Here is a 15,207-nt window from a genome sequence, read left to right on the forward strand (position 1 = left end):
GTACTTTCAGGAGTACCCTCGATAGCCCAAATAACATTATTGATAAACAAAACAATTCGGTAATCAATACATGCAATTTTCGTAGGCTTGTTGAGCAGCTCAATATATTAAGTGCGGGGCATAAGTGCCCTCTACAGGGTCCGGCACTCGAAGTGTAACCAACTTCAGACCTTCGAGCCTGGCGTCAAGGTAAATGCGACATATTATCGGGAAAGTATTCTGGAGGTTGCTTTGAAGCCGTGGGCAGAAAAACATTTCGGTGGCAGACCATGGACGTTTCAGCAGGACTCGGCACCGTCTCACAAAGCTCGAGTGAACCAAGAATGACTGAAAAACAATGTTCCGAACTTCATCACGTCCACACAATGGCTCTCGAATTCACCAGATGCGAATCCAATGGATTATTCTCTTTGGGCCATTTTGGAGAGCAAAGTCCGAACTAAAAGATACACCAGTCTCGAGGCGCTGAAAAATTACTAATTACAAGACTTGTTTTCTTTGGATTTCACGACCAAATAAATAAATGAGAAGAATAGAAGCAATATGAAATTATATAGTGAATATTCAATGAACAAACCCAAATGTGTATATTTATGATAAATGCTCATTCTATGTGAAATGTGTATATTTATGATAAATGCTCATTCTATGTGTCATCTGTCAACAAACTACTGGATTTCTTAAGTTCTGTTAAAAGATTACAGAGCAAGGTTGAAATATTTGAAATGTTCACCCCGATTCTGTATTTCGTTCGAATCGGATTGCTTCGATCGAATACGAAATTTTACATTCTGTTGCTCGATCGAGTTCGAGTTTTATATACAAAAGCATCACTCGATCGAATTACAGAATGCAAATTTTTACATTTACATTTAATTGATGCTTATGTACACACTTAGAAAATTTCGCCGAATTCGGTAATGTTTCAACGAATTTTCTACAGGTTCGCTCGGTAATTGAATTGAATACTGATCGTTCGGTATTAATTTATTGCTTAACTGTCATTACACAGCAAAAAAAAAAGAATTACAACAATCTCGATGAGATTATCAGGTGATGTGCAATAAATTTAGACGTACTGAACATCAAATGCAATAATTTTCTGTTTTCGAAAAATATTGCAGATAAATCTCACTTTATTTCATCGAAACAACGTATTGAGTACATCACATCGCCTTGACTGAATAGTGTATATGATTCTGATATTAAATTTTGCATCTCTTCGTCTAATACTACAAACTTTAGAACGACAACAAGATTGTTATCATATTATATCGTAATCGCTGCACATCAGTAGTGAGTAGTGATGTGCAGCGATTTTGATGTAATATCACAAATGTGTTGGTGACATTCTAAAGGTTGTAATATTACACTAACAAATTAGCATAAATTCCTATCAGAATCGTATACAGTATTCAATCAAGCTGATGTAATATACTCAATACGTTGTTTCGATGTTTGATTGATTTGATTAATTTGCAATATTTTTCAAAAACATAAAATAATGCATTTGATGTTCAATACGTTTAATTTTTTTACGTCAATTGATAATCACGTCACACATGGACACCTCTGGTGGTATAAAGTTACTTTCTGCCTAAAAGTAAAAATAAAATAGTAGCTCAAATGTTTTGAAAGCTGCATAATTTTTGTAAAATAAGATTCATGTAACGAAATTTCGATTATTTCTTATGATTACCGTAAGTTTTCGTCAAAACAATTGCCCAACAACGGAATCAAATCTTAGTGTGTGGATTTGATTTTCATCATCGCTCTGTGGAAATAGATCTATTTTTTTAATCATACAAATTGAAGGGAACATGTCACATGGCATAGATATATCCGAATCGCTCTCGGTCGCCATATGGATGCGTGTGATCTATTCCCCAGTAATCGTTACACTGAGAACCTTTTTAAAATGTGCAATCTTTATTGTTGTTTCGATTAATAACGTTCGATCAACTAAACAAAGCCGTAAACAACATTCGACAGTTTTCGTTCAATGGATCAACCTAAAGAATTGTATGTTCTACTCAGAGAATTCCTTATCAGTTGTAATAAAAAGAGCATCATTCATGCAGCGTGATAGTTCGTCAATCAGATGCTGCTTTGCTTCCTTTCGACAGAGCGTACATCGTAAACCAGGATTAAATTAAGTTCATAATCATGCTTAAATTATTATTAATAGTATTGCTAGTTATTCTTAGTAACCATGGTTTGTGTAATCCAATTAATAGCGAGGTAATAACCAAACAAAATCACGACAATTACGTCAATCAATGAAAGCTATAAGTCAAATTCGCTTCTTCAGCCATCTGCGCTTCGCTACGAACGGATTAAACGCCAATTCAGTGCCAATGTAGGAGCAACACACCTGCAGGGTGAGGGAACGGATTTCACGGCTGAAGCAATAGCTCGATTGTGGCGCAGTCAAAGCGGTACTACGGAAGTACAAGGTTCAGCTAGCTATAATCAACATTTTGGAGGATTCGAGGGGAACGGTAAAGCCAAAATCAGCGGAATGCTCACACTTACGTATAATTACTGATCTATCAATAATAGTTCAAAACAATTGAAAATTTCATAAACAACATTGCTGGAAATGCCTTTTACGTGTAACACATACACTGCTCATACTCGCATATTAGTCTCATATGAAAATTGTCATATTGAGAAAGGGATGTTTTTAATTTCATTTTCAAAATTTTGGGTTTTTTTTGTTACAGAACGCTAAATTTGCGAACATTTACATAAAATATTTGAATAAGACAAGCAATATCGTTGCAACCTTAATAGATTTTGAACTATATGGACTACTATGTGAGTACTTTGCATAGGGGACAGACAAAAGCTGAACTTTTTTACCTTTGCTTTTATCGACATTTAAACTATAGTAAGAATATGACTGATACGCGAGTATGGGCACTATACGCGACAAATCATACAATATGAATCAGAAAATATACTTGTTTAAAAGGGACAACTAACAAAATATAGATGTTGAAGAGGGATCAGGGTCATTTCGCCGAAAGCCGTTTCGCCGAAAGTCATTTCGCCGAAAGGGTTATTTCGCCGAATGACATTTCGCCGAATGGGTCACTTCGCCGAATGCCATTTCGCCGAAAGGGTCATTTCGCCGAATCCTGAAATCGTTTTGAAATCGTAATTAGAATTGATTTAAATTAAAGACAAACGAAAGATGATAGCGTTAACGCCCGTTTTGTTAACTTACCATTGTACTTCTTGAACAATGATTGATTGTTGTACTTTTGAATAAAGATTGATTCATGAACCTCAGAAAGTAGTTCCCAAGAAAACTTGCTGACTACTAGCTAGTAAGCATCAAAGCAATTGCATAGGTGTATCTACCAGGCAAATGTAGGTGGTATTTTCCGTTTGTTAAGTGAAAATGAAAAAATACTAATGCGGCTACGCCACATCGTTTTAGTTCATGTGCTGTCCGACCTCGCTACCGCTCGTTCGGACCTAACTATAGCAAAGAAACCTAGCTTTGTATAGACCGGGCAAACGAGGCGGTTACAGGTTTATATGCAAGAGGCCGCCGCTTCCGACGGCGGGTCTGCGGCCGACTCAGCTGGCGTCGGCTTGGCGGCTTTGTGCCGCCGAGCCATCTTGGCTTCGGTTATGTGGCTGCGCCACATCAGTTATACAGGAGACATAACATGCAGGAGATATGACCCTTACGGCAAAATTACCCTTCCGGCAAAATGACCCGTTCGGCGAGATGACCCTTTCGGCGAAATGACCCTTTCGGCGAAATGACTCTTTCGGCGAAATGACCTATTCGGCGAAACGACTTTCGGCGATATGACCCGCTCCCGTTGAAGAAAATTATCTTAAAAACCCTGGAGAATGATAATTAATCATTGTGTATTTAGTTACATCCAGAAATATCTTCACTGTAAACTCATTGAATTTCATACTTCCAAAAAAACCTTAATTTTTCTAGGTCGCGATTATCGATTAAAGTTGAAAATAGTTTTCACGTAAAGGAACATACTTCAAGGGAAGTTTTCTGAGCAATTGAAAGAACCAATCACTAATTCGGCATCTATTTACAGAACCATCATACACAACATACGTAGGATTATTTGAGTTCGTGGATTTTGGCTGGGGGCCATGTCCACTGTGTCGCCGGTGCCTGTTTCACAAGGGCCTCCCAAGGCTTCCAGCCTAGCATCTTTCGAGCCAAGTTAAGTTCATTTTCAGCTTGTATTATCAGCTCTTCAACCTGACCGCCATTGATTTTTTCTTCTATTTCATTTACATTTGGTGTCTACGAAATTTAGAATTAAAAATCATATAAAATAAATGTTAATAACTTACAGAAGCAACTATGCTGACTCGATTTTTGACGACCTGTTCCGTGTAACGGCGGTATGCTGCGTCTTCCGGCATTTTAGCAACTGCTCGCAAGATCTTATTGTACAACGCCGTAAGTGTATGATGCGGATTCTTGGCTACAGCCAATCCGGTTAATTCAGTTGCCTGAAATTGCAAAGACATAATCCTTATGACATTTTATGACATAATCCTTCAAAACAGGATTGCATTTAACCACTTTGAATCGACATTACAAACTTTTTAACCATTTCATTTCATAGCTTACAAAATAATACCTTTTTAATTGGGCCAGACATGTTTTACAAACGCTTCGATAACTATTGTTAAGATATTGAAATTAACTAATAAAAATTGCTATCTTCAATTTTTTCCTGATGCATTATAATGACATTTCAGGGCAATTCGTCGATTACCCAGACTTTCATCGAAAATTTTGTAATCGATCAAAACAGCTATTAGGGATGGTCAACAGTGTGGTAGAATAGTCCCACGATGTAAAATACCTGGTGATCACGTTTTTCTATGTGTTAGTGCGGTTGTCATTTTATTTTGGAATAACAGAGAGACGTGAAGAAGAAAAACATAAACAAATGACGTTTCGGGAGTTGCTTTTAAGATAATATTTAGAGTTGATTCTGTTTGCGAAAATATTGACAGTGAAATGCGGTGTTTTGTTCCGGGATGTTTCAATCGTTTTCATCACCTGCATTTGAAATGCCACCAACAGCACAATCACTCCATTATCCATAATAACTGTAATAGATACCACAGTGCGATCCGCCAAATCCTTCCTCCAACGAAATGAACAGAATCGGATGTGTGTGAAATTTTCTATATTTCGACGTTACCTTGCAAGCCCTTGAAGATAAAATGTCCAGATTTTCAATAAGTGCCAAAGATTCGCAAGGCCGCGCGACAACTGGAGTAACTTAGAAGTGAAATCCCGATCTGAACTGGTCGTTTGTTTATGTTTACATGCTTGAATCCCGGCGCGCCATACTTAATTTCGTGAGAAAATTGCCAACACAACCAAACCTGTCTTACTACGTCACCAGTGTATTTTACGTCGTGGAATAGTCCAGCCACAAGAGAGAATAATAAAAAAATATACATCGTGAAATAGGGTAACAGAGGTATTTTGGCCACTTCATATATTTTGGCCCACCTAACAAACTTTATGGATTTAATCGATGTTAAGTAACCCATGTTGCATCCATTTGAAGCTAATCACATTAAATAACCTATTGCGGAAGGGTTTTTCAAAGATATTACAACATTTGGTGGATATTTTTACAAAGTGGGCCAAAATGAAATCAATCCTAAAGTGGGCCAAAATACCTGTGTTACCCTAAATATTATAATAATTGAATTACTTAGTAATCCAGATACAACTCAAATAATATTATGAACAATAATTATATTGTTTTACTAAATGACGCAACGTAGTTGTAGCATATTTATAGATTCTAGTCTAAATTCTATAAAACAAAGGTAATTATTGCGATACAGACAAACTTCAACCAAAGTAGTCTGAAAAAAAAGAAAAAAAATGAGGATTGACTCAACGAATTCCATGAAGAACGGGTGCATTTTTCTCCTGAAAATTGAAAGCATGAACATAGCAGAATTCTAAGAAAAAATCACGACAAACAGGTCACAAAAATCCCATATGGATCAATTACTTTTGAATACAAAAACCACAAATATTTTAATACTGATGGCAATATTGCCCAAATTCAGTGAGAAAGCAATATAAATCATATGCAAATTATTTCGCCTTTCTGTCAAATATCGTAGCACAGACTAACAGACAGGACACTTAAATTAGATTCTTCAATCATTTTAACGGTCATTTCGAATATTCCTTTATTTGGGACAGTACTCACATGTGTCATGATGGCGCCACGTTGCCCTATCAAAAACATCCTGTCTGTCATCTAGACTGTGTTTATTTTTTTCATTTACCGACAGAGTTGCCATTCATACAGAATTACCTGTAATGTATTGATTTGTATACGTCCATGCGAATTTCCTGCAGGATACAGATTTAATACATATTGCCAAAACTATATACATAATTGTGCCTATTTCTCATCCTCCAACGCAAGACAAAATCGAACCCGTTTTGTTACAATATTTACTTGCTTCTGGTCTGCCGCCACTTAATTTCTGGTGAAAACTACCAACACAATAAAAAATAGTCTAGATGAACAACGTTGAGTCAAATAAATGGTTACCTTCCAACATCGCGAAAAAGTTAAATATTTTATCAACGTAATCCAATAATTTATTGTGACGATTCATTTTCAAATATTTTGATGAAATCAGGCATCCCTGCAAGCAGCTGATCGGTGTTGACATACGAGGGGAAACCAACTAGTAAAAAAACTTTTACATAACACAAGGGGTGTACAGATAGTAAATAGTTCGCGCAGTACAATATAGGTGGGGCTAGTGCATCACGAAAAATTATTTTTTATAAGAATTTACTCATACTGTCATGTCTGTTAGTCTGTGATCGTAGCCTTACAATATTATTGTCAATCCAAAGGATTGTCGATACTGTCACACCGATTGGCTTGGTAACTTGAGTCCAAATTTTTCGAAGAAATCAAGCACTTGGAGCTTTGAATATTGCAATTCATTGCACATATTTAACAGTTTCTGTTCTGAAGAGACAGTATTGTCGGATTGATGGGAAGTTTTTAGCTTTTTGACAATATTTTCATCAATCCTATGAAGTTTCCACTACACGATCAAAAGTGTTGTCAATACTTCTTGTACTGACAATGATATTGTCTCGTATGAGGGCCGCTATATACTCACTATTTGGTGCCAATACTCCCTATTGAGGGTAAACAATTAGTAACAAGGCAATTGTAAACAAATTGGAACTGCTTTTGACAGATCAATTGGAATCATAACAATGTTTTCTCTAATATCTGGTTGCAGGATTATCAATTACTAGAAAGGAATGTAGCACCGAGGTTTTACCAATTTTGTCTCGTATCAAATTTTCCTTTGGTGGTTTTGATATTTTAATCTCTAATCTGGGTTACTTAATCTAAAATATAAAAAAAATAAATATGTATCCTAAAAAATTGATACTTATCAGCACAAAACTAGAAAAAAATGTATTTCAAAGGATTTATCTGTTAAACGGTATTGCTAATGAAAATTTGTATCAATACTGATAAATCGGTATACCTGGCAACGTTTATTGAAAATTTTCGGCAAAACTGTACGGCTGGCATCACGGACAGCACGAATGGGTAAATGTTTATTTTTTCACTAGATATTTGACAAGTGTTATGTATACTGCTCGATTTAGTATGTATGCGTTTATCTACTGTCGCAGCCAGTTCTCGAAGATTGTGTAAAGTTTGAAGAAAATACTTGATTATTATTCTAATTCATAAGCACTACTGTGCAGTACTTCGAAAAACTACTGAAACAGAGCCTGTGGAAGTTTCAAATTTGTTCTACGTACAGGGTATCAGCTACTGGCTGAAAATTCAAGTTCAATCATGGCAAAAATGGCGTTCCAGCACCAGGCGGGCACCGCGATGGAGTGCTTAAGCGTAAGTACAAAGAGAATTATAGTGCTGCCAGAAGTCATAATACAGAACAAATTGAATCAAAACATGCCATGCGAATAAACATCGCTAATTATGAATTTCATACTTGTAACTAAATTTTGTTCTTGTATAATATGAAAGGTTTGATGATTTAAGAAGTCAGCATTTTTGTTCTAAGCTTATAAAACGCAATTTAGTTTTTTCAACACTTTGCAAACGAATCATCTGTACATGACAGAGCAATTAAATTGCTCATCCAACTAGTGTTTTTGATCGACCACCAGATCGTTTCTGTTGTCGCTGCCGTATTTTCGTTTTTTTATTCATTACTTGAGAATGCGCCACGAAGCAACAAATAAAAGGTTATTGCTCAAGTTGAACAGGCAAGTTAAGCTTTACGTTTGCTTAGCGATTCAAATTGAGCACTCCCGAGACCAACATCTATAATATAGAGTCGACTAAGCTGTAATATAAAGGCGACAATAACAGCATAATTGCTTTCTTCACACATAATAAATGAAATTCTCAGCTATGATCATTTCAATGCCACTGTACAGACCTCCGGTATACCGAACTATGCGATTGTTTTTTCGTGCACTGAATGTGATCGATAAAATTAACGTGAAAACTATACGAATATTTTGCCCAAAGAATTACTGATTTTACTAATCAAGTCGTATTCGTTTTGATTTTAATTGCGAAAATGTTCCATTTATTGTGAGAACATTTAGAATATTCTGGGTGAAAATTGTTTCGACCAATTCGCTCCTAGAAACGTAAAAAACGAAATGATTAAGTAAGAATGGGTCTAGTCGGCAAAATTGTTAAACTGAAAATCAAGAAAAGTTATTCTAAGGCTGTAAACCATTTCGCGGTTGATTTTAATTTTTGGTTTAAATCTGACACTGGAGCGGGCAATTTGATGTTGTCAAAAATAACCCTGCTCGAGAGCATGGTTATTTATGACAGATCGATAGTTATTTTCCGACACTGGAAAAAATCTTGCATTGAAAATTCTAATATTAATTTTTTAGTTGAAATTATTTCTAGTGGAAAATAAACCCGAATAACTTTTGAAATGGCCCGCAGTTTTGGTTAAATTTAACTACTCGACACAAATAACCACTCAAGTTTCAGATTTTAACCAAAAGTTAAAATTAACCATGAAATGGTTCACAGCCTAAGTAGACTCAATTTCTATAAGATCCTGACATTCTGAAATTGTACTGTAATATACTTTCTTTCGCAATCACTAAAATATTTGTTTAGTTCGTTTAATTTAGAATGAAATAAGCACCCTGATATTCGAATGTTAATGTTGTTATACTATTGTCTTAAAAGATATTTACCCAGCTGCTTAACATTAAACATTTAGACGACTATGCATAGGAAACACGCTCATTGAACGTGATTCAAAAATAAGCGACACACCACTCAATTTCATAAGAAGTGCACATAGTCAAAATTCGAGTTTCCATGCATCTATTAATTTTTGAGTTAAGGAGCAAAGCTGTCAATATTTGAGTAAGTTCTACATAAAATTAATTTTGTTTAAAAATTTGAGTAAACTTGACTGAACAGTTGAGTTCTTTGCAATCGAAATAAAGAATCCCTCTTTTTACTTACATTTAAATACAATAAACTTCCAATTTGAATTATTTTTTCTGACAGAAAGAGCATAAAAGCGATTAAAAATTGTTCAATTTTGGTTCCATACAGGTCCCGTAATAGATATAATTACCTCTAAGTAAAAACTGAACGAATACAGAACACCTATATTCTATCATCAATGATTTAAAAATAATAGTTTTGAAACAAGATCTAGATACTACAATTGGAAGCGATATATTCTTGAGCTCTTCAGTTCCACATTACACTACATTTGAATATTTAATAAGACTGTATTAATAAACTGTATTGTATTATTGTTCGTATCTAAGCCCAATTCAATAAAAAAATAATGTTTAAACAATAATAATTTGTTCACTTTGTTTACTTCAGATTCCCATAACGTTGCACAAAGAAAAGGACATCGATGAGGAAGGTCGAGAAGTGCTGAAATGTGGCTTTAAAATTGGCGGTGGAATCGATCAAGACTTTAAGAAAAGTCCTCAGGGATACACTGACTATGTAAGCAGTTACTACTTTTCTTCGTGACCTATCGATTAGTTCAGTTGTAGAGTCAGATCGGAAATTCAATCTTTTCGTTGACTTATGTTAAAACTACAAAAACATGCTATGTTTTTTTTCAGGGCATTTATGTCACGGAGGTTCACGAGGGCAGTCCAGCGGCGAAGTCTGGCCTACGAATGCATGACAAAATTCTGCAATGTAACGGGTATGATTTCACTATGGTTACTCACAAAAAGGCAGTCAGTTACATTAGGAAAAATCCTGTGTTGAATTTGCTTGTTGCACGAAAAGGTGTGACGTCTACCTAATGTCGCAAATTCAGTAGATATTATTATAACTCTGTGAAATTTTACCTTACGATACGTATTTCAATGCACGATTACATTAGTTCATTGTTATCAGTAGAAGTACTACCGTAATCAAAACAGGTATCCTAAGCTTAGTTTAGTAGGTTAAAATAGGGATAAACGAGCAAAGGTTCAAAAGGCAGTGATATAGATAAGAATTCATACAACCCTGCCAAATCACATTTATATTAGTTATAATTTTATGTTACGGGGTTTTACCGTTATTTGATGTAATGTTTTATTGTCTTTATTTACAATATGTTACTCGATATTAAATCGAAAGTATGCAGTTGCGAAGCGATGAATTCCAATAAATTCATACTAAAATTCCATACATCATTTTTCAAAATAGGATTATTTTCATCAATTTTGTATATGCTGGGAAGCCAATAAGCGATTGGAATGAACTTGACACTAAAGTTACAGTTTTTATGGATTCTTCAATAAGTTCATTCTTCGAGAAAAATACGTTAGTGACGTTTCAGCAGAATGAAATATACTTGGCTAAATTTTGTTGTCAAGGACCTATAATAATTCATCATCGCAGTAATTATTTGATCCGAAATTCCACTACCATGAGACAGATTGAATGATGCTGTCCTTATCCCTTCTCAATGAAGAAGGATGCACAGCAGTGGTTATATCTGATGGTGCACATGGGTATTGTCTGACAAAAAAAGGTAAAAATATACGGAAGGTAAACGATAAAGTGGATATATTCCGTATTCTGAATATGCCAAATTTGACAGGCATTCCAATGATCTAATATGATGACTGAACCATGCCCTCTTTGCTGCCTCTTGGAACCGCAAACGCCGTGGACCAATTCGTCCAAAATCCACACATCTAGTAGGTAGTTTGCAAGAGAAGTGTAGTTCTCTCTAAGATTGCGTTGTAGAATGCTTAGTACTTTGAGACATTCGTTACATTCAGTCAGTTCCATACTAGTGCTTAACTCATTCACCAATCATTATTCATACTAGAGATGGGCAATCCATTCGCGGACGATTCAAAAGAACTAGTTCATTTAGAAGAATTATAGTTCTCTATTCTTTGATAAAAATGGAAGAAATCGAATTGTTTAAGAGAGTGTAATAGCGCACCAAAAGCATCATGCAATGATTTCCCATACCGACAAGGACTCAACCAGCGATGCTTTCACCACATGAATCGACCGGTGATGTTTCCCGCGGTCCAACTTCATCAAAGGCTGGTCCCGAACTCGAATTTACCAAAACGAGTTAAGCACTAGTATGGAACTGACTGAATGTAACGAATGTCTCAAAGTACTAAGCATTCTACAACGCAATCTTAGAGAGAACTACACTTCTCTTGCAAACTACCCATGTGCACCATCAGATATAACCATTAAAAACTCCACCTAGGGATGTGATGATGCCTTTCTCGTGTCATGGGCACAGTCTCCTAACATTTTTATCTTTTTAGTTAAAATAATTTCTGACATGAATTTGGGTTCCTTTTTTATACAAATCCTAATTTGGGTAATTAACAAAAGTATGCTTTAGGGCTTACGTCACATGTACAAGAACTTTCCTCAAACCAAAACTGCAAATAGTTCATAAATAAAATACATCTAGATTCCCCAGTGTACTAGTAATCTAGTAAGCGCCGTCTGGTGTGGAATGGGTTCGTAAATGTTTCTAAAATGCATGTATTAAGATTATAACCTCTACAACGGAAATAGGAAAAAAAAACCTCTTTATCACTCTATCGGAGAGAAGTGGCCCCCATTAATGGGAGTAATATTTTTCAAACAACTATTTACCGATAATAATAACTAAAGCTATCATCTTTGAATCTGCACTGAAGAAATTACCGAAAAAAAGCAGGAATGTTTCGCAATAATCGAAAGAGAAAGTAAACAAAGGGAATCATTGTAACATTCGTCGTTTTGAACATTTCATACAGATTTGTTATCACAGCATACATTTAAATATTATTAGTTGTGTTTTTATTTGACAATATGACTAAAAAACGTATGCTTTCCACCTAGTGGTGTGATAATGCCTTTCTCCTTCATCGAAACAGTCCCTTTAAAAAAGGTTTTTGTGCATGAAATTTCCGAATTCGAAAAACTGTTTATGATTTAATGTCATCTCGAATAATTTTTTTTTCAAATCGACTTTCTGAGACTTAGCAAAAGTTCGACGTACTTCCAGAAAGTCGATTTTTTCAAAAAAATCAATATTTTCGAGATAACACTAAATCTCGACGTTTCATGCTATTTTAAGACTTTTGGCATTAAAAAAAAGTTCGATTTAAGAAATTTTGCTCCCCCCTATGGTGATTTTTCAAGATCGAAAATTTTTTCGAGATAACACTAAATCTCGACGTTTCATGCTATTTTAACACTTTTGGCATTAAAAAAAAGTTCGATTTCAGAAATTTTGCTCCCTCCCTATGGTGATTTTTCAAGATAGAAAATTTTCAAACCTTAATCGCCGGGAAACACCCCTTACCCATTCCCGATTTAGCTCAAATTTTACATGGGGACTTTTTTCGAGGTACCTAAACTTATGAGCACAACTACTTTACGAAATGAGAGGTGATCCCAAAAGATTGGTGTCGTGTTTTGTCGGTTACGTCACTTGCATCAGGTGTACAACTTTGTTTCCGCCGTTTTTTCCAAAATTAAAAGCTTTATTGCGAAAAAGTGCTTACAGATGTATTATTCAAAGTATTGTCCGTCGCTAGCGATAACTTTCTCCCATTCCGGCAAATTTCGGATCCCGGCTCGAAAAAAGAAGTCCTCTTTTGACGCTATCCATGAAGCAATCCATTTTTCCAATTCTTCGAAGGATTGAAAATGTTGATCTGTCAGGCCGTGTGCCATCGAACGGAATAGGTGGAAGTCAGAAGGGGTGACATCTGGGTAATACGGCGTGTGGGGCAGGACATTTCAGCGTTTCCAGGTACTTTTTGACCACTTTTGCGACGTGAGGCCGAGCATTGTCGTGTTGGAGATTTTTCTCAGTTTCCTTCTTTCTGAATCATGCCCAGGGCCTTGAGACGTTTTGAAATGGCTTGCTGACTCACTCCCAACGATTCGATAAGGGGCTGTCCATAAAAGACGTCACGCTTTTTTTGATGATTTTTGACTCCCCATCCCCCCTTTGTCACAAATTGTCACAGAAGCAAAGACCCCCCACCCCCTATGTCACATGTCACGAATTCAAAATAAATAGAATTCATCTCAATACATTCTCAAGGTGTATGACAAACCATACAAATATGAGAGAAAAATCAATTTATTACATGCTGTCATTAGATTAAAAACTATCCCTAAAACTACAAAATCATCGGAATTATTTTATTAATATCAATTATATAAATTAACAAAAGTATTTGGTTGGAATTAATGAAACATTTAAATCATCTGTTTTATTCCTCCTAGGAGTACACAGATATATCATTGTTTTAGGTAAAGAATAATATTTCCTTAGTGTAGCATACAGGGCTAAGAAAATAAAGACCAAAACCTCATCAAAACGAGATCACTGCCGGAGAATCTTTTCATGATCAGTTGATCAGTGAATTTTAAATCACATCGATCAATATCGGTACTGATCTGCCGTCACACAATGGGTAGTGATTTTGAGCTAAGATGATTCTTGATTTATGTAATTTCAATCATTGGATGATTCGATAAGCTTTGATGTTGGTGGAGGAAAATCACATATGACCAAGATAAGACATGACATGTTCTACGTCTGAAATCGTCGATCTCCCACCCTTTTTCAAATGGAGTACAATTGAATAAACTGCATCAGAATCAGATAAAAGAAATTCTTATGATATACTATTATCAATGCTAGAAAATCAAATTACTGAAAAAATTGTCAGTGCATAACTTAAGTTAAACCGTTTGAAGGCATCTTTTTCTTTTTTACTCATATTTGGCAAAATTTATTAATTTCGCTAATTTACTCGCTCCTCCGTGCACTTTTGCTGTTCACAACAGAAATGATTCCCTGCATCACTCATTTCCGAATTTACAAGAAGAAGATTTAACATCAACAAATACACGTTTTCCTATAGAATGTAAACGTTTATTGTGGAGATTTTTTCAGGAAATAGGGCAAAGCAGTAATATAATTAGGTATTTCAAAAATGCGCTCATTGAAAATATTGGACGTCACATACCAAAAACCTCCCCCCCCCTCCCCCCTGTCACAAAAGGTCACGTTTTATGAAACACCCCCCTCCCCCTTGCGGCGTGACGTCTTTTATGGACAGCCCCTAAGCTCTTCTTGGGTTTGGCACGAATCTTCATCAAGCAATGCTTCTAGTTGTTCATCTTTGAAGGTTATTTCTCTTCCACGACCATGTTTGTCTTCGACATCGAAATCACCATTTTTGAAACGTTGAAACCACTCTCGACACATTCTTTTACTCAGAGCAGCATCACCGTAAGTTTCTGAGAGCATTCGATGCGATTCAGCGGCATTTTTTTCGAATTGTAACAGAAAAGCAAAACTTTCCGCAAATGGCAAAAATTGAGAACATAAACAGACATTTTCGAGCGTGAATAATACGAAAACAAGAACAACTGTCACTGAAACGGCGATGACAATTCGTTAGGCACTCACTTTTAAGGCATTATCATCTATGTATTTTGACCAGCCTCAGCCGGTACAGCCACCTATCGGAAAACGGCGGAATCAAAGTTGTACACCTGATACCATCATATCTTCGTAACAAGAAGTAATAGCCATTTGATCTTCGAGCCCGGTCAATAACCCAACAGTTGCTTTCTTTTGAGC

At 35.8% G+C, this 15,207-nt stretch overlaps 3 protein-coding genes across 3 annotated transcripts; 2 read left to right on the forward strand and 1 right to left on the reverse strand.

Annotated features, from left to right (window-relative positions):
• Positions 1-2,112: 2,112 nt before the first annotated feature.
• LOC131438001 (uncharacterized) lies at positions 2,113-4,093 on the forward strand. The gene is made up of 3 exons (XM_058607732.1): positions 2,113-2,241; positions 2,312-2,501; positions 3,971-4,093. Exons 1-3 carry the CDS (start codon positions 2,167-2,169, stop codon positions 4,009-4,011), a joined length of 306 nt encoding a protein of 101 aa, XP_058463715.1. The 5' UTR covers positions 2,113-2,166; the 3' UTR covers positions 4,012-4,093.
• Positions 4,058-4,791, reverse strand: LOC131438000 (NADH dehydrogenase [ubiquinone] 1 alpha subcomplex subunit 5). Its single transcript, XM_058607730.1, has 3 exons — positions 4,641-4,791; positions 4,348-4,509; positions 4,058-4,297 (listed from the first exon to the last, which is right to left on the reverse strand). The coding sequence occupies exons 1-3, from the start codon at positions 4,659-4,661 to the stop codon at positions 4,109-4,111; spliced, it is 372 nt and encodes a 123-aa protein (XP_058463713.1). The 5' UTR covers positions 4,662-4,791; the 3' UTR covers positions 4,058-4,108.
• Positions 4,792-7,689: 2,898 nt separating this feature from the next.
• LOC131435594 (tax1-binding protein 3 homolog) lies at positions 7,690-10,961 on the forward strand. Its single transcript, XM_058603642.1, has 3 exons — positions 7,690-7,946; positions 9,945-10,073; positions 10,196-10,961. The coding sequence occupies exons 1-3, from the start codon at positions 7,893-7,895 to the stop codon at positions 10,382-10,384; spliced, it is 372 nt and encodes a 123-aa protein (XP_058459625.1). The 5' UTR covers positions 7,690-7,892; the 3' UTR covers positions 10,385-10,961.
• The last annotated feature ends 4,246 nt before the right edge of the window (positions 10,962-15,207 follow it).

Source organism: Malaya genurostris, chromosome 3 (assembly GCF_030247185.1).
Source record: "Malaya genurostris strain Urasoe2022 chromosome 3, Malgen_1.1, whole genome shotgun sequence".
NCBI lineage: Eukaryota > Metazoa > Arthropoda > Insecta > Diptera > Culicidae > Malaya > Malaya genurostris.